The sequence below is a fragment of the Zootermopsis nevadensis genome, unplaced genomic scaffold (genome assembly GCF_977971745.1).
Source record: "Zootermopsis nevadensis isolate Lab colony 2312 unplaced genomic scaffold, Znev_1.0 Znev_ptg000016l, whole genome shotgun sequence".
Lineage (NCBI taxonomy): Eukaryota > Metazoa > Arthropoda > Insecta > Blattodea > Termopsidae > Zootermopsis > Zootermopsis nevadensis.
This window is the reverse complement of record NW_028259148.1, coordinates 8,050,981-8,078,622: the sequence shown is the minus strand read 5'-3', so window position 1 is coordinate 8,078,622 and position 27,642 is coordinate 8,050,981. Positions and strand designations below refer to the sequence as shown.

The 27,642-nt window shown below is 37.2% G+C and overlaps 3 protein-coding genes across 6 annotated transcripts in view; all 3 read left to right on the top strand.

Annotated features, from left to right (window-relative positions):
* The first annotated feature begins 88 nt into the window (after positions 1 to 88).
* LOC110826913 (spermine oxidase) lies at positions 89 to 10,333 on the top strand. Its single transcript, XM_022058032.2, has 10 exons — positions 89 to 524; positions 2,975 to 3,120; positions 4,090 to 4,348; positions 4,714 to 4,924; positions 6,355 to 6,603; positions 7,486 to 7,605; positions 7,959 to 8,173; positions 8,726 to 8,849; positions 9,920 to 10,026; positions 10,214 to 10,333. The coding sequence occupies exons 1-10, from the start codon at positions 439 to 441 to the stop codon at positions 10,227 to 10,229; spliced, it is 1,533 nt and encodes a 510-aa protein (XP_021913724.1). The 5' UTR covers positions 89 to 438; the 3' UTR covers positions 10,230 to 10,333.
* A 148-nt stretch (positions 10,334 to 10,481) lies between these two features.
* rtp (MORN repeat-containing protein retinophilin) lies at positions 10,482 to 16,339 on the top strand. Of its 2 annotated transcripts, XM_022058038.2 has the most exons (4): positions 10,482 to 11,460; positions 13,811 to 14,003; positions 14,777 to 14,886; positions 15,846 to 16,339. In XM_022058038.2, exons 1-4 carry the CDS (start codon positions 11,451 to 11,453, stop codon positions 15,992 to 15,994), a joined length of 462 nt encoding a protein of 153 aa, XP_021913730.1. In that variant the 5' UTR covers positions 10,482 to 11,450; the 3' UTR covers positions 15,995 to 16,339. The 2 variants fall into 2 exon arrangements, with proteins under 2 accessions (XP_021913730.1, XP_021913729.1); XM_022058037.2 differs by lacking the exon at positions 10,482 to 11,460 and having other exon boundaries at positions 13,427 to 14,003.
* Positions 16,340 to 17,869: 1,530 nt separating this feature from the next.
* LOC110826925 (uncharacterized) overlaps positions 17,870 to 27,642 on the top strand; it is a 34,511-nt gene continuing 24,738 nt past the window's right edge. Inside the window, exon 1 of one of the 3 annotated variants that reach the window (XM_022058060.2) lies at positions 17,870 to 17,956. Coding sequence is in view for 2 of the 3 variants with exons in the window: in XM_087349590.1 (XP_087205716.1) it covers positions 20,623 to 20,681 (59 nt within the window). In the remaining variant the exon portion in view is untranslated. Of the gene's footprint in view, positions 17,957 to 19,632; positions 19,950 to 20,568; positions 20,682 to 27,642 lie in introns of those variants that run through there. The other 2 variants (XM_087349591.1, XM_087349590.1) reach the window with 2 other exon arrangements.

Genomic DNA, 27,642 nt, shown 5'->3' with positions numbered 1-27,642 from the left:
GTTTCCCCAAACTGTAATATATATTATCCTCTCATCATTTCCTTAATCAGTGGCTCCAAAACACTTATTTAATATAAACTCTTAACATTCAAAACACCATTTCTCATGTCCTTGAAATACCCTTGGGTTATGCCATATAATTCATCCATTTCCAGTGCTTTGCCAATATATGCATAACATACAACTTTGCGATATTGTGAAAGTACTTTTTGATTCAGTATTAAATAGTCATTTTTTCCTCTTCACTCCCCACTCTTACTTCACGTGTTAATTTCATGACTCCGCAGAACAAACTTCCTCTCCTACTCTGGGTTAACCTTCCCTGCTTCCTTCTCCACTATAAATGTGAGGTATGTAGTGTAGAACAATGAACTCAGTCTTATCCACTCAGTCGTTCACAGTGAAACATTTTCAGTAACATAGAGACTGAATTTAAAAATGTGGAAGATATGTTTTATTGTAGCCAAGGTTCTAATGATGTTTACTGCAGCTGACTGTGCCGGTTTTTCACTCCCTTCCAAAAGGTATGTTAAAATATAATAATTACAGACTATTAGCCTATCAAAGTAGTTAGTAGTACTAGTACCTATTTAAGTCTTCTTTTATCATCAAGTTAATGGAACTAATATTGCTTTTTATATCTATGTACTTCTACCAGAAAACTGTACCTCAAAGCTTTTGTTTGTTTTAGTGTTATTGTGGTGTAATTAATGTTTGGTTCTTAGTAGCATGTTTTATGTGAAGTAATTTAACGTTACGAAGCAGTGTCTTTCTTTGCAAGTGATTCAAGCTGTGAACAAATCACACTCTTTCCGTTGTTTTTTTACATTTCCTTGAGTCAGTAATTATTAACAATCAGTTAAGATATTTTCAATGAAACTTACTATTTTAAAGTTTTGTTTTGTGTTTTACTTACGAGACTTGAATGAGTTTTATGTACGAGGTGCGATCGGAAAGTTTCAAGACTGTCTCAATAGAGGGAGAACCGGATGTAGTACGAGCTTCTGCCGCTAGGGGGTGCGGCCTACATTCATAGTGAATCAGTGTGCCAGCCGGCATCATCGAATTAGCATTTGTTTCTTAGTTACGGGTGTTTTGGTAGTGCATTACACCGACCCTCCTGCGATTTCGGAATGGCGTGTGCATCAAATTTTGCCAAAGACTCGCCAAAACGGCTACGGAAACCTATGCTAAAGCAAGCATTTGGGGAGTCCGCAATGGGTCGTGCACAAACTTTTGTGTGGCATTCACGTTTTAAAAATGGCCGAACCTCTGTTGATGATGACGAGCGTTCTGGACGACCATCTTCGAGCACAACGCCCGAAAATGTTACGAAGATCGACGTCGTACCATCAATGACTTGTGCGACATTGTTGGGATAGGCTATGGGACCTGTCAGCTGATTCTAAAGGAAGAACTCCACATGCGACGCATCCTGTCTGAGGACCAGAAGCAGAATCGACTTCTCGTTTGTCAGGAGCTCAAATATCTTGCAAGAACCGACCCCAACTTCCTTTCTAAGCTCCGTGTGACTTCTTCCTCTTCCCAAAGATGAAAATTCAGCTAAAGGGAAGGAGATTTGAGACGATAGAAGAGATTCAGGCAGAATCGCAGATGGTGCTTGACAGGCTGACAAAGAAAGATTTCCAGGGATGCTTCCAGGCTTGGCAGCGGCCCTGGGATCGTTGTGTTCACTCCCAGGGGAACTACTTCGAGGGTGATGGATGAATTTAATACCTGAGATAAGTGTACGGGTTTTTATAGGCGCAGTCTTGAAACTTTCCGATCGCACCTCGTATGTTGTGTGATAATGTGTTTCACAATCTTCAACTTCCTGTACAAGTTCCATTTCCTCCATTAACTTGAGTCACATCCTTTTGTTCTGGTCTGATACCCTTACCAGGTATTGTATTCTCAGAATGTACTTTCCTATTAATCATAACTTGCAGCATTGAAGCTACACAAGTGAGTATGTTTCAGCTGTTGAGTTTCATGCTCATGAGCATGAAACTTTTATCAGTTTTTATGTTCTGCTCTTGTAAATCAGAAGAAAATATAATGCCAAAAACTTCATCCAACTTTTTAAGCTGTAGGAACGTGGCACCCATGCAGTATACCAAGTTAGGGTTAGCCTCAGGGTTCGGCGAGCAGGGCGCCAAACTGGCATGTATTTCTCAGAAAGTTATTACACTTTATTTTGATGTAAATACGTCTATAAGGAAAGGTCATTCGGCAAAAAAGGGAAACGAAAAAGTGTAACCTGGTTACCTAGGAAACGTCGTGTTTACTCGTCATTATTGTTACCTAGGAAACGTCGTGTTTACTCGTCATTATTGTTACCTAGAAAACGTCATCTGTTTACTCGGCATTGTTGTTACCTATAAAACATTTCATTACATTACTTTACCTTACATTACATTACCTTACCTTACCTTACCTTACCTTACATTACATTACTTTATATTACGTTCAGCTACCACAGACCCACCTTAAGCGTAACTAATTCAAGTTAAATAAGCAAAGTCTTAATCAAACTTTACTCAATTGTAAAGCATGTATAAAGGAAATATTTAGAATAAAGCCAATATATAAACTTCCTTTCGGTGTAGACGTATTTACGTCAAATTCTCCGGAACCGTGGTTCCACTGTCAGTTTTTTTAACTAAGTGTAGCAAAATATAAATCTGAATTTGAATTTTGTGGTCTTCTTTGCTGGGTCCCTTTGAAACATTTGACATATATTGTACTTCTCGTTACTCAGGAGAGAAGCCGTGAGTTTGGCAGTGCAGACCCATGCAGAAATCTGATGACAGTACGTCTATGGCTAGAAATTTGTCAGTTGAAACATATTTGTTAAAACAGTTCATTATGCACAGTCTAATTTTTTTATAATTTTTACGAGGTCCGTATGTTCCCCAACAGTAATCTCACAGTTACATTTTGTTTGATTTTAATATTGTGTTAATTTTATCAGATTGCAAGATGTACAAATTGTGATTATTGGCGCTGGTGCCTCTGGAATTGCTGCTGCCTCGCGGCTGTTGGAAAACAAAATTGATGACTTTGTTATTCTGGAAGCAACGTATTATTACGGTGGTCGGATTAAAACTGTCAGATTTGGTATGTTAACCATGTGGTAATGTGTGAGTGTTTTAAAATTAATACAGCAGCAAAATAACTCATCTAACAGGAAGGAAGTGATAGGAGGCTGGAGAAAATAGTATATGCAGAGTGCCATAATTTGTATTCTTCAACAAGTATTGTTAGAATTATCAAATGTAGGAGGATTAAATGGGTGGAACATATAGCACACATTGATAAAATTAGAAATGAATATAGTATTATGGTTGGAAAACCTGAAGGGAAGAGACCATTTGGAAGATTTAAATGTGGATGGGAAGATACTATTAAAAGTGGTTTTAAGGAGTAGGATTGAAATACACAGTATTTTAAGAAATTCAATGACTTTTATGGAAAACGTGTGCATTACCATATTTACAACAGACACACTGAATCCCACATTAGCCAGATGAATCTATTCTGTACCCTCATACCCTCTTTATTATAGGATCTATTTTAATATTATTATATAATCTATGCTTACATAAGTGGTCTTACCTTCAGGCATTCTAAGTTTTGCATGTTTCATCTCTCCTATGTATGATGTATGTCCCACCCATCCCGTCCTTGTAGATCTGATTTTTTAGACCTTCCGTTACTTCTCCTCTTTTAGGTCTAAATATTCTCCTAGCACTTTGTTCTTGAAACCCTTCATTCAGATTCATTTTAAGTTTCGGTGGTACTGAGCAAGTTGACATAGTGACTTTTAATCAGGAGGTATCTGAGAATCTCCCAGCTGTCTGGAATTATATTTTTCTTCCTATTTTTTATTCTCTGTATAAATGTCTGTATTTATCTACAAATATTTATAGGCCACAGCATGTTTAAAATCTTTTCCTGCCCACTGTTTCTTATCACCTTTACTTCACATTGAAGAACATGAAAGTATGTATTTATAAACTGTGTATTTATCTGCAACTGAATGGGCTCACTGCATCGGCTGTGTTCCATACTTTCAACTCTGTGCAGGTGAAGATTTCATTGATCTTGGAAGTCATTTTGTCCATGGTGTGAAAAGCAATATAGTATTCAATATGGCCGGTCAGTTGCAGCTTCTGACCAATTATGAAGAAAGTAAACCTGACATAATTTTTATCGACCCCTCTGGAAATCTGGTAAACAGAAATGTGGCTTCAAAAGTGTATCATCTGTTGAACGATATTAGAGATTCAATGGCTAGAGACATACATAACTATTCAGGATCTCTTGGAGAATATTTCAATCAACAGTGAGTATCCATCTTAATTTTATGTATATTATAGTTATGCATTCAACATTGATATATCCTGTATTTCTAATTTGCTGTCAGAAGAAAAGTTAACTGGAATGTTGTTCAAAATAAACAATTTGATTTCTATTAAATGTCTTTTGTATGTGTTCCTGTCTGAGGTGTCTGTGAAAGTTACTCTTTTAAAGAATGTGAAGGGGATGGGAGGATAACATTAAGATAAGTTTGACTTTAGGAGGACAGGCAGTGAAGATAGAGGTCAGTGGAACTGGCAAAGACAAATCATGTCTAGTGATCGATTTTGGTACTGGTGGTACATACCTCTAGAGTGTATTCCATTATCAGTTATTTTTTACTACTCACAGATACAGAAGAAAGATGGATGAACATTCCCTGAGTAATTTCTCTTTGGCCAGACCCCTCTTACAGTGGTACCACAGGTTTCGGAATGAAGACAGTCCAAATTCCTGGTTTGAAACTTCAAGCTGTGGTGAAACAGAATATTTAGAGTGTGAGAAAAGTCAGCTGTGGTCTTGGAAGTTTGGAGGATATGCCACTGTCTTTGATCTTTTGATGGTGAGATTCTCATTAATTCATTCTTGAGATTATATTGTGGTACTCATGAAGAGGCCATGGTGGTCTAGCGGTCAGAACGCTGGCCTTGTAATCCTGGGGTCTCGGGTTCGATTCCCGGCGGTGCCCGAATTTATAACTTGTGTTGGGCAAGGCCGTGGTCTAGGCAACACGGAGTTTTCCTCTGGGGGCTTCCCCGGTTTCTCCTTGGCATCCCAACAATTACTCCATTCTCCATACACACAGAAGAAGGCAATGGCAAACCACTTCTGGATCATCTGCCAAGAACGTATATGAACAGGTCCCAGTCTGAGAATAGGATGGAAGGATCCTGTTCATATGGACCTGTCGTCAGACAGAACACTAATAATAATAAAACTCATGAAGAAAAAAAAACTTCCAAGGATTTTTCTTCATCTGTGACCATTTTTTATATTCTATTTTCTGTTGAACATACCTGCTTCATGACATTTGTAGCATATATTCATGTTTTGAATATTGACTAAAATTTTACTGATTTTATTGCAGGAATCAAATAAAAGAATGAATCATTGACTGTAAATTAAACAGTCAATTTTTACTATCCTTGTAGCATGGCATGACTTCTTGGAAAACTGTCTTGATAAGCTGTATTTTTGCTTGCCCAAATCTTAAAATATTCAACATTTTATTAGAACATGATACAGCTGCATCATCTGTGGCTCATAAAGTGTGTTCCCATAAATGGGACCTACCCTAGGGAAGTGAGCACCAAACCAACTTTGGAATTTTGTGGCAAATTATTTATACTTTCATTTTTTATCTAAGCAAGCTGTTTGTGTGTGTATGTTTAATTTTTAACTGTGTCTATTCCTCATATGTGACACACTGTACCTTATGTCATATTTTTAATTAAAATGTCATGTAATTTCCCATCATGTTTGGGGTCTCAAAACCATGATGGCTTCACATTCAGAAGGATATTTGCTATATTAACTCGGGTCTCCCTTAGTCCCTCAAGCAAAGTCTGGGATTGTTATCATGAGTGCTAAATTCATATTTCTTTTCCAGTCATCTCATAGCATTTATGTTATTGATGCCTAATTACCCCAGCATATATTTTTCCTAAGGCTGGGCCTGTTGATAAACTAAAAATTGATATATTGCAGTAATCTTGTCCTATTTAACCAGCCAACTAATATGGAGGTAACATTGGCTGAAGATTCAGTACCACTTATACAGAACTTTCCAATGAACAAAATTGTGAGTTGTTTGCACCCACCTCCCATTCTAACACTTTTTGCAAATAATCTTAATGCGGATGTTTTCTTTAGTTCTCCTATGATAAGAGTGTGGATACAGGTTTATAATTTCTTATATATTTTTGTTTCACTTTGAAAAAGTTTCTCATTTTCAGACTGGTTAAATTCTGAAACATTATTTGTCATTTTCAGCAAAGTATCCCAGATCCTAAAGAAGAGCTGCCTGTGAAATATAAAATACATTATCACAATGAAGTTGCAAAAATCAAGTGGGACAATTTACCCGAAGAATATATGAACAAAGTTATTGTGGAATGTTCAGATGGAATATCTTACCTGGCAGATTTTGTTCTTGTCACAGTAAGCCTTGGTGTGATGAAAGAAAAGGCTCAGACCATGTTTCAACCAGTGCTGCCATCCACTAAACTTAATGCAATTAAAGTAAGTACATGAAGTAAATATATCTTGATCTTCTCTTGGAAATTAATTAACTGCAATATGTTGTAACAGACAATTTTAAAAATACATATGTTCCAAACAAATATATGATATCTTTTGAAAGTTTAATTCCAAACCAATGAAATGTCATTAACCTGTTGGCATACCGTTTGAGGTTAGAGTGGAATGTTGTCTTATTGAACAGTATATGGTAATAGTAGTACACCATTTTGTTTCCTGTCAGTGCACCACCAAGTAGCGCACATACAAGTGCTACATAATTATAAAAAGAACTTGGAAGTGTATTATAGAAGATATATTAAATTGTGGGATCCATAGTGACCGCATAGCCTGAGGCATGAGCTTTGTGCTGCTTGGTCGCTGGGACCGTGGGTTCGAATCCCACTCTAGCCATGGTTGTTTGTTCATGTTCATGTTTGCGTTTTTCTGTGTTGTGCTGTTCTGCGTACAGGTAGAGGCCTTGCGACGGGCCAGTCCCTCGTCCAAGGAGTCCTACCGAATGTTCATAGATCAAGCCAACAGAAAGTTGGGACCCATAAAAAGGTACCGGAAAATGTATAAACATTCTTAAACCGGAAATAGAAGAAGATATTAAATTGTGTAAGGAAGTTTAAAATAACTAACTGTATGAAGTAGTATGTATTGAAGTAATGGGACTAAAGCATCAGAAAAATGAAGTAGCATATATTAGTAGGAACAGGGTGATATGCACAGTTTGGGCAGCCATACATTGTGTTAGTGATTCTATACATTATGCTGCATTTCTACTTGTTTTTGACTATGGAATGTACCCTATGTTTGTGCCTCATCCCAATTTTTTTTAAATTAACTTGCTTGTGTTTAATGGTATCCTTTCATTTTCAGGGTTTGGGATTTGGAGTTGTTGACAAAATATTTTTGAAGTTCCCACATCGGTGGTGGCCTGACAATTACACTAACTTTGGTTTTTTGTGGCCCCATGATGATGCTTGCAATCTAAATTCGGTGAGTGACAATACTACAATGGAGAAAATCATAGAAAATTGTTTAATATACATAGCAGAACTTGTTAAATGATAAACTGACTGAACAAGTGCATGTCTTTAATGACCTAAGATAATCATATACATCAAAACAATTTTAGAAATTCTAATGAGCATTGTAGTTGATACAGCATATGTAGAAAGGCAAGAACAAAGATTTTTTTAAAGTTTTATAAAATATTGAATTTCTTGTGCCAAAACATTGCCAACTTTTAAAAAATATGCTTCTTGAAAGGAAGAATAAAAATAATAACTTTAAATTAAATTTAGAATTTTTAACTTAAATGAAGTATCGTAGAATATGTGATGTTTCAGGTTAAGCAAGAAGACTGCTGGGATAGGGCCTTGAATAAATTTTCAGAAGTGGACAACCTGCCACTTATTCTTTGTGGTTGGCTCTCTGGCCCTGCTGCTCGTTACATGGAACAGTTGTCTGATGAAGAAGTGAAGCATAAGGTTGTTCAGCTTCTTGACAGATTTATTGGTAAAACCTTCAATGTAACTGTGCCCGCTCCTGATCTGTTTCTGAGGTACAAAGTTGCATTTTATATTCATAATTATAGTCTAAAGCACTCAAGTATCATAGAAACACAAATTATGTCTGGTTAATAATTATCAGAACTAATGACAAGCCTCTTTATGATTTACTAATATTAAAACAGATCATAAAGAAATACGATGTGAAGTTGTTGATTGATTTTGACTGACTTAAGACAGGTTCTAGTGGTGGACTTTTATGAATGGGGTGTGGATCCTTCGGGTCCGTAAAACACGGAATTAATTGATCAGCCGAGTGATTATAATCTTCTTAAGGACTCTTCTTCATGGATTCAAATATTAAATTTTACACAAAATTTCTGGTGTAGTTGAATTTGGAGAAGAATTTAATATTGAAATGGCATTGTGGTCTAGCAAGGATCATGCATAATTACATGATGATTTATGATAAAAGATTCTTGGGCTACAAGCCGCTTCAGGTTTCTGAATGGTGAACAAACTATATCTTCTGCAGAAGAATCTTTCATCAACTTCAGTCGCTGTGAAAGCTTCACGTCATACATGATGATTTATGTTTTCATTAGGTCTGCCTGGTCATCAGATCCTCACTTCCGTGGGTCACATAGCTTTTACAGCACGGAGACGGAGAAAATCGGAGTCTCTGCAGCACAGCTGGCTGAGCCTGTTACAAATAAGAATAGAAAACCTGTAAGTACCTAACTATGACATCCGTATATAATGTCCAGCATATTATGGTTTTGTCTTATTTAGTGTTATTTTTTTTGGTTTTAGAGTTCCTCACTTTATGACTTTCTTATCTTTAGTGTTCAAATTATGCCCTAGAGAATAATAAAACAGGGATTTCATGGTGTTACCATCATCACAGAGTTAATAAAACTTAAAGGCTGAATATGTTTTTGTTCTTTATACCAACTATCTCCATGGATTAAAGTCATTCTTAAGAAGCTAATAGTTTCTCAGCTTGTCAAAAAATTACGTTTTACGAGACCTGATGGTTCATAACTGTGTTCACAAGATCCTGACTGTGGTAAACTCTGTTGCTCTATTGCATAACATTTTGTAACATGCTGGTTTGTTTTGCTGAGGATCTGTTAGCTTGCTGCTCAAACCCCTAACAGGATGATGACCCCTTGTTTTCTGTTGTCTGTGACTGCTTATTCAGTAAGTTCTTGTGTAAATTAACCACATTTATTTATGAGTTGATAAGATAGTAGAATTTGAGGTTAGGTAATTAACTGACTAGTTTTTGAACCTGAAAATTAATCATTGTCTTTATTATTTAAATCATCTTTATTTTTTAAGATCCTTTTTTTAAGTTAATAATTTGAGTAGTTAGTTAATTTCTTATGTGTTTGACCTAAATTCAGCGAGTATGCATTTTTAATCATGACTATGGAATTTTGTAATGTAACTTTCGTTTTACATGGTTTTCTTCAGTCTGTTATAGAAAAAACTGGGTTACTATGTTTCCTTATATTCTGAACAGCAACATTCATATTAGTTTTTATATTTTATTTAATAGTGCAGGTGGAAAGCATAATTAAATAACCTATAAATTATGTAATATACACAATGGAAATATAGTTGATTTAAACTTGTTAATTAATAATTTATTTCAGTTTTTCTGCCATTCTCCATGAGATTTTTCCACCAAAATACTGCATTTGTACCTTGGCTTCCTTATGTGTGCTATGTTTTAAATTCTTGATTTAATGGCCAATCAGTAAAGTGCAAAATAAAATTCTCTGATCCATTAGGTGCTGCTGTTTGCAGGTGAGGCAACTCATACCTCTCATTATTCAACTGTCCATGGAGCCATTGAGTCAGGTTGGCGGGAAGCTGAGAGGATTATTGAATTGTCAAAGTAAGTACTAATGCAAGAAGTCTGTTCTGCTGTAATCACAAATTTTTGTGATAATATGAATTTCAAATATACAGAACTCAACATATTGAAACTTTTGATTTGTGTTTATGTATTTGGAGTTGTAAATTAAACAAGGCTATTCCTTTGATTACTGTTAACAATTCGAAATTGTGTGTTTCTTGTACAGGTTATGGAAGCAGTAATTTGGAGTTATGGATGCAGTTTGGAACTTTAATTTTAAATGTACTTTCTTCAAATTAAATACTGTAAATGTGAGGAATCTGTGAAATATACATGAATATTCTGAGCACTTTATTTTACATACTAGGAGATATCTTCTTCTTCTTATAAACTCAGTGCTAAACCATTAGAACTCTTAAGAGTAATCAACAAGAAAATTCTTGTCACTGGTTTTAAAACTTTGTCTAAAGTGATAGTTTTGTAGAAGAGGATTAATATTAGAATTATCATGTCAGAAATATTTAATGAAGGTATGAAGTGGATTAAGTTTGCTCATTTGCAAGGACGTCTGAGAATAGGGGCATGAACACGTAAGTTCTGTGCCAGGAAACTACTGTTTTGCTGAAAAGTTATGTCTCTGAATGTAGACTCTTTAACATTGAGTTACATTTTAATTATTTAATTTAACAACTGGTCTACGGATAACTTAATAAAAGTCGACAGAGACATCCATCAGGTAAGTCTTCGACGGTGGTCATCAACTCTAGTGGAAGAGGAACCTTACATTTTGGATTGTTTTAAATAATGGTCTTGACTGATAGCTTAGATTATTGCTGTGTCATAAACAGTCTTGCTGTACAGGATACTCGTAATGTGTTCAGAGTAAAAGATCTGTTACGTACTACAAGGTTATTCATAGACTAACATAAAGAGTTTATCTGTATACACCAGAAGACCTCATTAAAATAAATATACCTATCCTGAATACAAACTTTGAAGGTGGAACAATTCGATAAGACCAAGAAATGAGGCTCATGACAGTCATGAATTTCAGCGTGTTTCTGAATGGGCCAAATGAAGAGTGATCGTAACCTAACTGAAATTCGACAAATTAATATTTGGATCATCCTTATAAATATTTGGCAGTGGCATTTATTTCATGTAAGATGCAGTGTCACTTGTACACTGAAGACTGAGGCAGTATTTTTTTTGAGACTTTTACAAACAATGTAAGGTATTATAAGCCCTTTACTCAGATCTTACCTGTTATAGTACCTTAAATTGGGCTGGGACCACTTCCTTCCATAGTCTTTTCAATATATTATCCTGTCATTCAGTGTATCAGGGCAGAATAATTATGAAAGGAAGCCAAATGAGTGCAGTAATGGGATAAAGGAAGTTGTATGGCTTCAGCTCTAAATATGTGAGATGATCGTAGCCATTCTGAGAGACGCTGCCCTACAATGGACACTGGTAAGTACACAAAGGTAAACCCATTGCTTGTCCTTTGTAGAATCACACATAGGGAGAAGCTATAATGGTGTCCTGATTTCTTTATTTCAAAACTCTTATCTTGTAGCCAAAATCATCTAATTATCTTATGCTGTTTACAATTTTGCAGTGGGCTTAAATCCAAATTATCTGTGCCATGGAAATTATTACATTTGTAACATCAATTTCGGAATACCTAAAAGTATGTGCTTTCTAACCTTAAATCAGAACAAGATGGAAGACTAACATGTTTATTTTTACATGTCTCTTTAAGGAAGTAAATAATTTTTTTAAATCTATAATTCAGGTCACAGAGTAAATCAGTTTATAATTTTCGAGCTCCTTTTTAACTAAACCACAAGGCGGAGACAAAATAAATGCGTATAGGCAACAAAATATATTTTCATGTTCAATAACATAGCAACAGAAAAACTCTTTTTTGCAGTAGGTGGAAGGGAAATTTCTTGTAGAGGAACCAAAAATATCCAATATAAAGCAAAAATGCTTGTGATAGACCTGTTCTTTATATTATGGAATTAGTATATATCGTATTTGTTAGGTATGTCCAGTGCATTTATTTGCTGTTTTTATTGGCGTCATTTCAAACTAACATGCAGCAATAGTAAAACTATACTACGAGGGTCGCTCATTAAGTAATGCCCCACATTTTTTTCCTCAGAACATATTTATTCAAGATGGCTCAAATTTAGTGACAATATAAATCAATGTTTCCTTTACACATACTATTTTTCCACATAGTCCCCATGAACTTGTACGGTTTTACGCCAGCGTGGAACAAGTGCATGCATGCCTTGCCGGTACCAGCTCTTGTCCTGTGCACGTAGCCATGTCCTCACTGCTTGAATAACGCTCTCGTCATCTTCAAACCTTGTTCCGCGGATAGCATCTTTAAGTGGCCCAAAGAGATGGAGTCGGAGGGTGGATGGGGCAGCACCGTTCAACCAAATTTGGTGATTTCTTCCCGGGTTCTCGGACTTGTGTAAGGGCGTGCATTGTCATGCAGGAGCAAAATTTCTGCTGGATGCTTGTGAGGCCGAACTCGTCGGAAACGCTTCTTGAGGGTTTCCAGGGTCATAATGTACGCGTCTGAATTGATGGTCGCACCTCTTGGCATCACATCCACAAGAATGACCCCATCACTGTCCCAAAAGACAGTCATCATGACTTTTCCGGCGGAGGGAGTTGTCTTGAATTTCTTCTTTCTCTGTGATTGAGGATGATGCCACTCCATCGACTGCCTTTTTGTCTCCGGCTCAAAGTGGTGTATCCAGGTTTCGTCACCTGTAATGATCCGGGACAGAAAGATCTCTCCCTCAGCATCAAAACGCTCCAACAATTCAGAAGAAATCGTTTTCCTTTGAATCCTGTGGTCTGCTGTGAGACTTCGTGGAACCCATCTTGCGCACACCTTCGAATATGCAAGAGCCCGGATAATTGCAATTACACTTCCATTACTGACTGAAAGCTGTTGGGCCAATTGTCGAGTTGTGATGCGCCGATCCTCACGAATAATGGCATCCGCGCGGTTCAACATGTCTGGAGTGGTGGCTGTGGCAGGACGCCCAGAGCGCGGCAGATCACGGAGCTCGGTTTCTTCACTTCCTGAAGCTTTAACTCTCTTAGCCCAGCGACCAACGGTGCTCCTATCGACTGCACAGCTTCCATACACAGCACACAAACGTTTATGAATGTTCACCACAGTTTCTTTTTCAGCAAAAAAGAATTCAATTACAGCTCGTTGCTTGTAACGAGAGTCGTTCACAGACGCCATTTTAACAGTTCACTACAGCTCCGCTATCGGTTTGAATCATTTGAAACTCCGTACACGAACGCGGGAAACATCAAATCTCAAGCATGTAAAAGTGCACTTTTCTATCTTCATTATTGGCTGAGAAAAAAAATGTGGGGCATTACTTAATGAGCGACCCTCGTACATCTGCAATTTAATTTTTAGTGACAGTATCTGCTGCTTCTATTCTATGCTTATTATATTAATTTATCGGTGGAAAAGATGTATAATGTGAAGAGCACATATACCGTATGTGGTGCTAGTAAGAAGATTTACTTGGAAGTAATAGCAGAGAAAACTACATAACCATATCTTGTTGCTTGAATGTAGGACAATGTGGCAGGTTGAAACACGACTACTGGAGAATGATAGTAACAAATCAAATTTGATTTAATGAAGAATTAAGAGTATGTCAAATTCGGAGAATGCTTGCTACTGATTCTTTTCAAGAGATATTGTTCCGGTGTCTCTTTCAAGTAGTCCATTGGACCGCCAAGGTTGCAGATGTTAGTATTGTTACAGTGCTGCAAGGCGTGGTGAAAACTGGTGCTTACCGCTACGAGGACGGGACGCGATATGTGGGCGATTGGAACCAGCGGGGTCAGAAGCATGGAATGGGGCATCTCTCTCTGCCCGACGGCACGCGATACGATGGTTCCTTCCAGAACGGGCTCTGCTCTGGTCTCGGCGTCATGTGCTTTTGCGATGGGGCCAAGTATGAGCACCTTCAGCTGCCTTTCTGACTGACTACGGCCAATTATATAACCTTTACCTATCCTGGCTGACTGGGACTATTCTTGAACACTTTCAATTGCCTACCTACTGAATGACTTACTGACAAAGGCTACGTATTAGACACCTTTAGCTGTCAATTTACATACTTGACTATGTGGCATTCTGTGGCCAAATATGGATACCTTCGGCTACCTACCTACTTAACTCGCTAACACATTCAATGCATTCAACACTGCTCATAACAGAGTTATCCACTGGGCACAATATTTAGCTATTTCATTACATAGAATACGTTTTCATTTATCACAACCAACTCCGTACTCCAGGAAGTAGGGCAGGCACGGATTAAGGTGTTTTGAAGCCAGAGACCAAGTGGAAGGTCGGCGTCTCTTCATACTGACAGAATTCGACATTTTAGCTACCCAGGTCAACGAATATGAACGTAGACTTTTATACTGAAAAAATACTATTATCATGTTATAGACAAAAAATATTAATCACACCACTGGACAGTCTAACTGCTCCCACTAGTTCTGCCAAAAATTGAACGATGGCCGCTACTCTCTGCAGAACATTCTGCCAGTCCTTGACTTAATTCTCGTGTTGCTCGTCCATATGACTGTTTCTTGTGTGCGTTTATTAGCCACCGACATCGAGAGCTACTTTCATAGCTTTTACTTTTCTCTTCAGTCCTTTTCAGTCACAAAAGACAGGTTCTGTGAAAGATGGCATTGAGTGTACCCTTTGTCATAGGTACGAGGGCGAGTTTATGCAGGGATGGTTCCACGGACATGGTGTCTTCTGGAGATCCGATGGCATGAAGTATGAGGGAGAATTTCGTGGTGGTCGTATCTGGGGTCTTGGTAAGTGCGTCTTTTTTCGAACTTCGATAAGAAGTATCTATGTAGATTATGTCAGACGCTTGCAGGATCAGTCAAACAGAACTTTGACAGAAGTGCATTTCAACAAGTTTTTATCCCAAAAATGATCTGAACGTAAGACGAAATGTGTACAGGCTAACTCCATTTCTTAGTTCACAGTAGACCTATTCATGTTCAATTACTGTAAATATGAACTTCTTTTTAACAGAGTCAAGCAATAGCAGGGATATACATGGTATTCATGGAGTCCATGCCACAACTTTAGAGACTTTTTCTGTGCACAAAAGGAAAGAAAAAGTTTGTGTAAACATGGATCATTGGATATGGCCACTCAAAAATTCCAGAAGTGTTACGAAATTAACTCGCATCTGTCTTCTACTCCTTTTTGTTGTTACGCTGCATTATTAATTCTACACTGTGTATTTATGTACATACTGGGTATTTCATAATTATACACATAACTTTACATGTTCACGATATCACTACACATTATCTCATATGAAAAATTCTGACGTGGCAGTGCGTCAGTTAATTATTACTGTTATTGCTGTACTCTAGAAACAAAATGGCGCCACAGACAGGAAAAAGCAGAATTCGTCGAAGTATTTATCGATAGTACGAGTATGAACAGTTTTTAGAGCCACGCTGCGAGTGCAAAGTCGATAGTAGAAAAGAGATGACAGGAATTGTTCATATGGACAGTGGACATGTTGGAGTAATGACTGTTTCGACCGTTTGTGATAGACTTCCAGAAATAATTGTTATTCGAATTATTTTTGGCCAAATCGCATGTTGTGCCGGTGTTTAAGACGGTCAACTTAAAGCGAAAGATACGGCAACAACGTAATCAACTTCGTCCGCTACTCGATCGCTTTCCTGTTTGAATACAACAGTAATTATGCTTCATACTTATTCTTAATACCCTTCTGTGTTATGTGTAGGTCTAGTGACCTTCAGCGACAACAGTCATGGTTTTCCCAGGAACGAAGGATTCTTCCAGGACTGCCGTCTTGTGCGTAAGAAGCGCTGTCCAGAAGTGGTTCAGCGCGCACAGAAAGTTGCGCTCATGGCTCGTGCGCAGTGCAACTAACCAGTTGTGGCATACATCATTTATTGTTATTTGCTACGATTTCGGTCTTCATATTACCGATATATTGTTAATTGCTGGAAAATGTTCAATTATTCTTAAAATGCATCAAGAATTTTAACATTTTAAACTCCGTTTGAAAGCTGATGATTGCATATCGATGAACCGCAATAAGATAAAATGAATCTGACATTGAAGAATAATTAAGGAAAGAAGTTGAGAGAAGCAGTTTCAAGAATTTCAGTTATTACTGGTTTTGTTTCAGAAAAATATACAATGACCCCAATAAGTTATGTTAACCTGATTCTAACTGTAAGAAGCATTTTTAATAAATTGTCATAAAATGTTATGAAATTGTCATCATATTTAACCCTCTGCTGCCTGGTCGTCGGAAAGGCGGTCTTGAAAGATGAAGAACACTACTTCGAAAGAAGCAATGAAATTGCTGCTCAATTGCAGCGCGCGTAGGAGAGATACAAAATGCATTAACAACTTAGACGGAAAACCTAAAGGGAACATTCCACTTTGAAGAGGTACACGGGAAGATATCCTAAACCAGACTTGTAAGATGTTACATCGATCTTAAAGAAGTGGTTCAGGATAGGGTCGAACGGCTGACTTTTGTGTACACGGTAACGGACCTTCGGATTCTATACAGGGCCTCCAATTTCTTGACCAGGTGAGCAACAGCCATTTTTTCAAGTTGCGCCCTCGTAATATTTATTTATTTATTTATTTAGTGTTCTGTCTGACGACAGGTCCATATGAACAGGATCCTTCCATCCTTTTCTCGGACTGGGACCTGTTCATATACGTTCTTGGCAGATGATCCAGAAGTGGTTTGCCATTGCCTTCTTCTGTGTGTGAATGGAGTAATTGTTGGGATGCCACGGAGGAAACTCCGTGTTGCCTAGACCACGGCCTTGCCCAACACAAGTTATAAATTCGGGCACCGCCGGGAATCGAACCCGAGACCCCAGGATTACAAGGCCAGCCCTCGTAATGCAGCTGGTTAATTAAGCTAGTTAATTAATTTCATTTATAAGTTTCAAATACTCAAACTCTTTCAGTCCAGGTTTTTAGTGTTCTCTTAAGACAGACAATGTTACAAAAATGCGGGTTTTTGCTTTTCTGGCATTGAGCAGTTTGCTGTGTCACATCTCTTAGCTCCAACTATTTATGGTCCTGAAGGTCGCAGTTTAAAAATCCAGACCTTGACATTTGCGAGCAAAATATAATTTTAAGGCTGGTATTTCTATTTTTTTAATAAAACTGGCCGAGATGTGATGTTTCGTTACGAGATATATTCAAAATATTTATCTAGCATTTTATGGGAAGTGCCTTCAAATTTCAGTTCCTATGAATGAAAAAGGTACCTTATATAACTTTGCATTGAAACGTGATACAGAACATTGCACACGACTCATTTTATTGTTACAATACGACAATAAAAAACTGCAGTTTTCGTGTAAAGATCTAAGAAAATATTTAGGAGGTGCGACAAATAGGGCAAGCTGGTTTAATTCCGATCATTCTGTATTTTTGTCCTCGGATTGTATAAACAACAATTATTTTTAAACAAATTCTTTATATTTGAAATAAGTTTATTGCACACAGGATTGTAGAATCAAATTAAAAATAAATTCAAAATAAGTAGGTCTGTACATGTGAATATATTTTTAACAAAATTGTCCCTCAAGACGTAGAGTTGATATCAAATATACTTTATACTTATAAAGTTTTTAAAATGCCATAGTTTCTAGTGTTTGAAGTCGGTTGACTACTTCCGCAAGCATTGCAGGTTCGGTAGGAACTGCCATGTTGATCACAATCAATGAAATTTATCGATACGCTCTCGCCCTAAATTCTTTGGTCATCCCAGTAACACAAGTAGTACCACTGGCATTGAAGACTACTTAAGACGTCGAAACGAATCTGCAGTAGGGATAAGATGAAAGTGTTGTGGTAAGTACGGATGGACAGTTACAAGTAACAAACCTCTGATCGACTGTTAGTTTCTCAAGGACTCTCTAGCATGAAGTGTGAAATATGTTTCTTTCGAACGTTCTGATACATTTAGATTGAGGTTTTTGTTAAATATGAGTTTATGTGGAACGGTATGGGCTTAACATAAATTCCACTAGCAAATTATACAGTAGTGGCTGCCCCACAACAAATTTAATCTAAATCGATTAATAGGTTTCGGAGTCGAAATAAATGGGCAGTGTACCAGTTTTGAACGGAGACACAGTTATTTCTATATATAGTGGGCCAGTGCAGTCTGCTTAGTTTGCTTGTACAAAAACGCCAGGTATTTGACTGACCTCCTTATGACGCCAGGCTTGTTCATAATAATGGATGTTCAGTGAGGGCCACACCTTTCTTCAAATTAACCAATACTATAAAACTTTCCCTGGTGTGACAACAAATCAGCAGTCAAGTTACTTCTTTTAGGCTGTCACCTTACCTAATACAATGACATGACAGTTGCTAGAGGTATATAATCTTTGGCTGACATTATTGTAATAAGTTAATGATTTCTCTTCAGGATTAGGCAGTGTTCTGAAAAAAATAGCGAATAATGTACTTTTACCTTACCGTATGCCTATTCTCTGTAGAAGGAGTTCTATTAAATTGTGCAAGGCTTCATATTTTATGAACTAATTCCTAGTGGGAATCAGTCACGTGACATGCCAACTTTTGCCAAAATAACCATTGTTTCTCGGTTGCTTCGGTGGTCTAGAAGTTGACATACTAACCTAGTATTAATAAGTCCTGGGTTCTGCCCCGACCATCGCTAACAATTTTATAAAGATAAATAAACATTCGTGACACAAAGCGACAGCTAGTCACACATTCTTTTTTGCCATTTGTTGAAGTGTTGACACATCGGAGCCTTTGTCATCCCCATGGCTTCTAGAACTGTAGATGGACCGAGAAGTACGGACTAAAACTTAGCAGGTTAAGTTCATAATGTAGTCATAATAGCGTAATGGTTTGTCAATATTGGTATTCTGGGCAATAAAGCTGTGTGGATTTGTAGGCCAATACCAACGTTTCGTAGGAGCATACTGCCTCAATCTTTAGGGCTGGACAGTCCTGAAGATGGAGGCGGTATTCAGCTACAAGTCCATACAGGGTTGCTACCCAGAATACCAACGTCGACATTTTCAGTACGACAACCACATCCACATAACGTAATAATTTGTTGTAGTTACTTTCTTTGTGTTTCTCGCCCATTCTTGGTCTGATAGTATTTGGTAAAGAGAACAAATTATGAACTTAATTTCACACAAAGCAAGGAACAATTGAGTTTTATGTATTTTAATCAATGTCTTTGTAGACGCGAAATGTTGAGATTTAGTCTATGAGACAATTGCTGCTCGTTCTGAAATAATCAGCAAAAATGGATGGTTAAATTGCGTAGGTGTAATTAATTTGAACTGGACGTCCATACATTCTAACTAGAACTTCATGTTACCTAAATAAAATTATGTCTGGTCAGGTTTCTCAGCTGATATTTGCTTCGTGAGGTTAAGCGTCTAAAGAGAATGGATGAGGAACCATGAGGAAAGGAGGCCGATGCATCATGTCACGTGACTATCCATACCTTGGTTATAGTCGTGGAAGAGGGGGGCAGATCTTAAAGTACTAAAGAAGAAGACTGCATAATGTAACGCAGAATCTTATCCAGCCGGTGGGAACAGTGAAAGAGGTCACGCGGCTAGTCAGTCCACTGCCACCTACATCTTCAATTGCACTCGCTGGCCGTTTGTGTTTTGTTTCGGGGAAAAAACAAAACAAAAGAGATCGTCAATCGCGTGCTATGAGCGGCAACTGATTAGGAAGGTGGGCGTACCTGTGCCTGTGTTTGGGAGTGACATTTACATTTCTGCCGAGTTTTATGATGAATGTGTTGTGAAACGTTTTAGGATACAAATATGTGTGCCTATAAAAGGTGAGTCACGTTGTTTCTTACACTGGAAACATAATTTTAGTCTCCAGTTCCTGCCATAGAAGTATTACATAACCTAGGTTTCTATTTGTGTTCTCACGGGATTCTATTAGTCATAAAAATTATAATTTTGCTATTTTGTGTGTAAATGAAAATTTATTTATTTCTTCCAAGTTTAAAACATAAATTTTAAATATTGTCAAAAAATTGCTAAGAATTGTACGCCTCTTTGAGTTTAAGAGATTTGGTTGAGACCCTGCCATTCGAATTTTTTTCTATAAATGCATTTTTACAGTAAGCCATTTATTAAAAATTCAACAACAAAATTACTTTGTTCATTTGAGTGCGTCGTGTTTACAAACCCTAAGCTGTTGTTAACAATTTAGCATGGTACACGTTAAGTTTAGTAATGACGACACTAGGTTTAAACAGCACGCAAACTAGCCGGTAGTTTATGGCAGCAATACTGTGGTAAGTGATGCTGTAAAAAAAACGAAAAAATAAAACTGAGTAAAATAGAATGTAATAAACTTCTAAAACAGAATGAAAATCTTTTCCGCTTTAGCGGCCATGTAACATGCAGCCATGAATACTTGGTATGTTGTATAATCGGTTGATGTTCAGTGAAGTCGACAATGTGAGCATTCGATACGTTTCTTGACATAATGCATCGTCAATGGGTACGTTTAGTCAGAGTCAACATCGGCAGTTGCACGACAGGTCTTGTGCTAAAAGGTTCGTTTTGCTTTTGTTATCTTTATTTTTTGTTTGTATACGCTTTCTTTAGAGGTTCTAAATTTTAACTTGTGTTTCTTTCAGTACGTGTTTTGTGTAAAGTGTAGAACAGTGATATTGTAATTGAGTATTATATTATTCTCCTTTATCATATAAACTAAATCTTACATTATTGAAAGTAAAGCATAATATTTATTTTCGGAAGTAATTAGGAGAGGATCACGGTTTAAGGTCCGCCTAAGGCGTCAAATACTTTCGTGAAGCCCTAAATGGCGATGTTGGGTCATTTGACATAGTATCACCACAATAAAAAATTAGTTTCACTAGCAACAAAAGGAAAATATTACAGAAAGATGCTGAAAAAATGCCCATTGCAACATGCTTTTAATGAAGATGTGGAAAGTATGCTAGATGCAGAAAAGGTATTTAATTGTTGTACGCTTGCAGTTATTTCCTTGTTCCGGCCTTGTTAAGTTTTTATAAAGTTGTAGGTCTGTACCAGAAGCAGGAACTGAGTCGTGATAGAGACAGGCTTCTGACGTTTCGGCAATGTTCGATTTCCAGTAGGGAGGCCGGCAATAAATTTTAATCGCAACATCCAAATTATCTCTGAAGCCAACCCAGGTTCATTTCCAAGGGTTACCCGGAGTAAAGACGGCTGGAACGAGAAGTTAAATATTAGTTTATGGGATTCTGTCCGTACATCCCATTCGCCTTCTTAATACAGTATTATTTACTGACATTGAATTAGCGGCGGACTGTGAGAGACAAGCAAGAATAACACATTTTCATTGTTTCAATCTTAATAAAATGACAGAAATTTGTACGTTTGATTCTCAGGTGGTATGCAACTGTAACATTCTAGGCTTGCGGTCAGGAATACCCAATTCAAACCCCAAGCCAGGACCTTTTGTGAAACAGAGTATATAGCTTTTCTTTTCAAATCCTTATCTACTTGAGAAATAGTTGGGTAGTTTTTAAAACCTCAAGCTAGTGCTCCAAATGATTTGCATTCTGTGTCTATGGACGCAGCCTTCGGAATCAGACACAGAAACAGCTACGCGGGAAGTTTACATCATCCACAAGGATAGTTGTTGATACAGCAAAGTTATTCCGACACTGAACATTTTCTCTCTCTTTTGAATCCAGCACATTTCTGTTTTAACGACTCGTGTAACGAGTGTCATAATTTATATCCAGGCCTGTTCTTTGGGTGATCAAATCAAGGAGGATAATATGGTCGGGACATGTTGCACGAATGTGACATGACAAATGCTCACAAAATTTTATTCATTAGCCTGAAGAGAAGACGGCACTAGGAAGACAAAGGCGCAGATAAGAGGAAAAAAAATTAAATTGATATTGCAGTATTAGAGCCTGAGGTTGTGGATTGGCTATTTTCTCTCTCTCTCTCTATCTATCTATCTATCTATCTTCTCTGTCGATACTTCGTTGTTCTTGATAGACATTTATTCCAAATATGTCTATTGCAGATACAAATTCCTAGTTACAAAGTTAAAGCTCACTACAGATGTCGTAGAGAATACAGTCAGACTTTCTTCATTGTATTTTGCTAAATATTTATCACACCGAAAAAACTTCATCAAATAAATGTTATAGATCTTAAAGAGATGTAGCCTGTTATATATATATATATATATATATATATATATATATATAATGTAAAATTCTTTCATGTGATAAAGAAAGTTAATAAAGGTTTGTCGTAGCTTCATGTAAAATAAAACAAATGTTATATTAGCCCAATTCGAACCAGACTCAACAATTTTTGTAGACCAGGAATATTAATTTCTATACAAATTAGTTCAATATAATCGGTGATGCAAGTTACGGACAGACAAAGATATTTCACACAAGGAACACGCAAGAAAACATCTCTGCCTGTTTGTTCTTTGATATTAATTTATTTTACCACAGTTCATGAAGTTCTTAAATTACGTAGCGCTGAGCAAAATACTCGTATAAATCAGAATACGTATGGGAGAAAGTGTTGGCATATTTTAACGTCGTCCGTCGTCTTTTTAGTCGGAAATCTAACCGGAAACCTTTCAAATATGAGAGACGTTATTCAGTCAGTATGCCTGCTTGTATAATAACACAGTGTTGGGACATTATCAGACTAAATTCCCGTTTCTTCGTGTCATCAGACGATGAAAGTCTTCACGGCTGTCATGGGCGTAGTCTCTTACGCCACCACGTGAAGAAGGTTAGAGGTGAAACGTGCCGACTGGTTGCCTACTTTCTATAATTGTTAACTAATTAAAATATCATTCAAATTAAGAATTCCTACTCAACATATTTCAGCATAATACACAGGTAGCATTCAGGACTGTTCCTAATCGCAGTTTCTGAGTGTCAAGTTTACAACAAGAAATGAAATATTGAGAAAATAAGAAAGTTGCTTGTCATTTTTAACATTTTCGTAACAATGACAACAAAGCTTATTATGCTTAACCCATTGGCATACTTTGACGACTCTGAGACGTCCTCCCTTTCTGTAGGCGTTAGCTACAGTTGAAAGACTTAGTAGTTTACTAAAAGGACAACGGACATAATATGTTTATGTACGTGTTTGGTATATTTAAAGTATATTTCAAAATTTTACAGTCATTTGATAAGCATAATTTATGTATACATAATTATACAACGTAAACAATAACAATAATATTTACTCAGCTTTGTCGCCATGTTATCTTATTCTTCTGATATACAAGAAATATGATTTCTTAAAATTTTCAACTATAAAATTTGTTAGTTACATGTGGCAACTGATTTTACAGTATAGATTCTGTAAATAGGAATCAAAGTCATGTTTGAACCTCACAAAAACAGGCGAAGTCTAATTTAAATGGTCAGTTTTGGCGGAATGTGTGTTGAACAGTGGTACTAGACCATATTTCCTAAAATAATTTTCCTGGAACATCGACTGAATAACAGCAAGACAGTGTTGCTTCTTGTAATAATCTGTTAAGTTATCACGTAAAACATCGATATGATAGTATAACTTATTCGTGAATGTAAATTTTATTTAATAATGTTGGCATTAAGACAAGGTAGGTTTTTCATGAGACATATGGTGACAGGCTTCGATTTGCACAGTACCGTCTTCGTAATTATGTCTAGGCTTAGCATTGTTCTAACAGAAGTTGCAAAATTACATTTTAACTGGTCAGCTGATAAGATGAAGAAGTTTCCTTCGTCTGGCGTGAAGGACATTTGAGCTGCTATTATGCAACATTAGTCGAGATGACTCTGTTTTCTAGCGTTGCTGCAAGATGGGAAAGTGAATCCGCTAGGACATGGTCACATAGATGGAAATCTTAAAGTACTTACTTCCTGTTTTATATTATTATACTATATTAAACCCCATTGTTTGTTATTTATTTCTGGTATTTTTGGATCATGCGTAATTGGTACCGAGGAAGCTACTGTCCTGTTATTTTGTGGTGGTCGTGTTGCGACTGTGCATAAAACTCCATTAAGTTTAATGTCACAGCCACTGTGTGTGGTTCTGCTGATGGCTGCTTGCAAGAGTGTAGACTATTCAGTACAGTGATACTAGCGATCAAAAACATTCGTTCGTAATAATAAAACAAACTTGGCCACATTTTAGAATCATGTAAAATTACTAGAAACCAGTTAATGTGTAGTTTCTAAACGTGGTATTACATCCGTACGATCTCATAACAGTCGTGTTCTAGCAGATATGTAGCTTCGTGTCATTGGCTTATTTTCCCCGAACGACTGAGTAACTCACTGTTCTTAGCCGCTATTACCCTACGTCCATTGCCCTCAGAGGGCAACACAAATTAATTGAACAGTAGCTTGAATAGTGTCTGACTTGTCTTCGGGATGAAAAGTCTGAATATTTATAGTGGACGATGAATTTCTGCTACAGAAAACTCGATTTTGTCTGCTGTCATAATGTACATCTACTAGAGCAGTGATATTCAACCTGAGGTACGCGTACCCCCGGGGGTACGCGAAGACATCTTTGTGGGTACGTGAAATTTAAATATATATATTATTTTATGATAAATACCAAATAATCAGTAATGTAATTTATTTAATTTATTTTAGATGTAGATTATATACTGTGTATAATTTGAATTATACACTAACAACTTTGGGGGTACAAAGTTGAAGAGAAATTACATCTGGGGGTACGCGAACAAAAAAGGTTGAATACCACTGTAGTAGAGTATGATTTTTGTTATCTACGTACGAGAGAAATCGAGTGTGGATAAAGTCACGATTTAATAACTATGAGAGATTTCAGTTTCTCACGGCAGCGAGCATGAAGATAGCCGTGGAAGTAAACCAATGTTTCCGAGGTACTTACTGCCTCTTTCATCAGGACGGTGTTATTCATCGCAATGATAATTGCTGTTTTAGGCACCTGAAACATCGGTCTATATCTAAGACTACGTGAGCAATATTCCAGAAGGCTGTAATCCTACTACGTATGAAGATAGAGGAATTAGTTATTAGATACCTCCTGTTCTGAGTAAATTATAGGCAAAGTTGTAGATCGCAAACAAAGAGACGTGGACTCAATCAGAAGGTTAGAGGCGAGATAGTAAAATTACTACCTGTCATTGCGTCAGTAAATGTCACTGTAATTGACAGTTGATTTGGATATCACAGGCAAATTGATACTGTGTATGTCATTGTGTGTGCTTGAACAGGGACTCGTTTTGGGGACTATGAATATGGTTTTCTTAGAGCGTCATGAATGTTAAATTACAGCTTTTCAATAATGACAAATTTAACTTTTAGGAGGTAGCAGGATACGTTTCCTTCACTGACCACTCAGATAAAAGCAGACGAAAAGCTAGTCAGCAGTCATTTAGACCAGTGGTATTCAACTTTTTTGTTCGCGTACCCCCAGATGTAATTTCTCTTCAACTTTGTACCCCCAAAGTTTTTGGTGTATAATTTAAGTTATATAAAGTATGTAATCTACCTCTAAAATAAATTAAATAAATTACATTACAGATTATTCAGTGTTTATCATAAAATAATATATATATTTTTTAAATTTCACTTACCCCCTAAGATGTCTTCGCGTACCCCCGGGGGTACGCGTACCCCAGGATGAATACCACTGATTTAGACTGAATACTCGTTGTAGTTCTGTTAGTATTGTCTATAGGCTGTTTTAACGTTCTCTCAGTACTTGGCTATAATAAGGAAATGGTAATTGATCGGGAACAAGGAATGCAAAACAAAGAAGAAAAGAGAGTGAGGAGAGAAGACAGAGTAAAGAAATTCATCATTAAATGTGGGATGGAGGAGAAAGAAAACAGGAAAGCGGGAAGGAGACGTATGGACTTTTGAAAGGAATTCAGAAGAGAATAAAAGACGGGGGAAACAAGATAAGGAAAATGCAAGATAGAAGACAGAAGGAGAAAAGAGGAATAACGGAGGATGAAAAAAGGAGAAATAAGAAGATCCGGAAGGAAGGAAGGAAGATAAAGCTGTCCCAACGTCATTTAGGTCTCTTACTGCGCGACTCCAAGTTACCAGTACAGCGTTTCTATCTTTGCTACGCTGCTAATTCTGAGCTGTCTTCACTCGACTGGACTTCTTTGTTCTTGTTGCAATGTTACATGATTTTGATGTGATCTTGAAGCTTACAGTTTGGAGACTGCTACTATAATCTTCTTCTCATCTCAGATGGCGCTAATAAGCGCTCTAATTTCTATGGTAAAGCGTCATTAAACAACTTAAGAATCAGCCAATGTAATGTTCAAATGTTATGAAGATGATCTGGATATGAGGTGTTTGTGGTGTCAATTTATTTTACATCAACTTCATTTTAGGTCTGTTTGTATTTTACCTGCTAATGCTTTCAATTATTTTAGTTACTCATGTTGTAGACAGGAAGTCTGAAAACCCGTCTTATTTCCTGCTCGATGCGAAGGCCCGCGGTGCGTTGGAAGTGCCATATCCATGCTGTTGAGGCATAATGCGGTGTTAAAGGATCAAGAGCGAAAATCTTTCCCACACTTGATGGCGCAACCTTTCACCTTAATCTTCTCGCAATTTAGAACATGACTGCTGTCCACGCAAGGAAATTCGTTTAAGATGTTGACGTAAGAGAAACATCATCAGGCAGAACGAATAACCTTTACATTTTGGAATAGAGTCTCCATTTTGTGTCGATAGCTAACATTCTGTAGGATTTGAGATTTTCACGGCGGCGAGTCAGAACATGACGGGTAAAAGTTTACCGATGTTTCAGAGATCCTTGCTGCCTCCATCATCAGGGCGCAACAACCCAGAAGACAACCATCTTCAACTAACGTCCTTCCTTAGAAGCTAACGTACCCCTGAGGTTGACAAAGATTGCCCTTCTTTCATGGAATTCGAACATTAATTGTCGTTACCAAGAATCTGCAACTAGACTATGTACTGATTCAACTGAATCTAATCTAAATGCCTCTATCCTGTTTCCGTCAGATTAATTGTAATAATATTTACCTATTCCTGTATGCAAGTGATTTCTTCCATTCAGGATTTTCAACTAAAGTTTTCGTGCATTCCATGTCTTTTCTAAAATATGGTGACTTGTGAAAACATTTAAGCTCCTCATTATGTATTTTTCGCATTCTCCTATTATTTCCTCTCTCGTGAGCACTATATTCCCAACCGCCCACAATCAGTATTCTTCCCTCAGAATGATAAATGTATTCAAGATTACGCAACCATGATCTCAAAATTAAAAAATTAGTGCCGACAATATTGTATTTCTAAGTCGGGTTCTCACTGAGCATTTTTGCCGCGACGCGACAATTTCTAACGAACTCCCATATGCGCTTCGCTGTTACTCACGTCAGACTGCGCAAATGTGAACCGGCTCGTTCGTCAGCTGCTATCTCCGTCTGTAATGAAGCCTTTGAGGACGAATATTTAGTACGTGTAAAATTTTTCTATT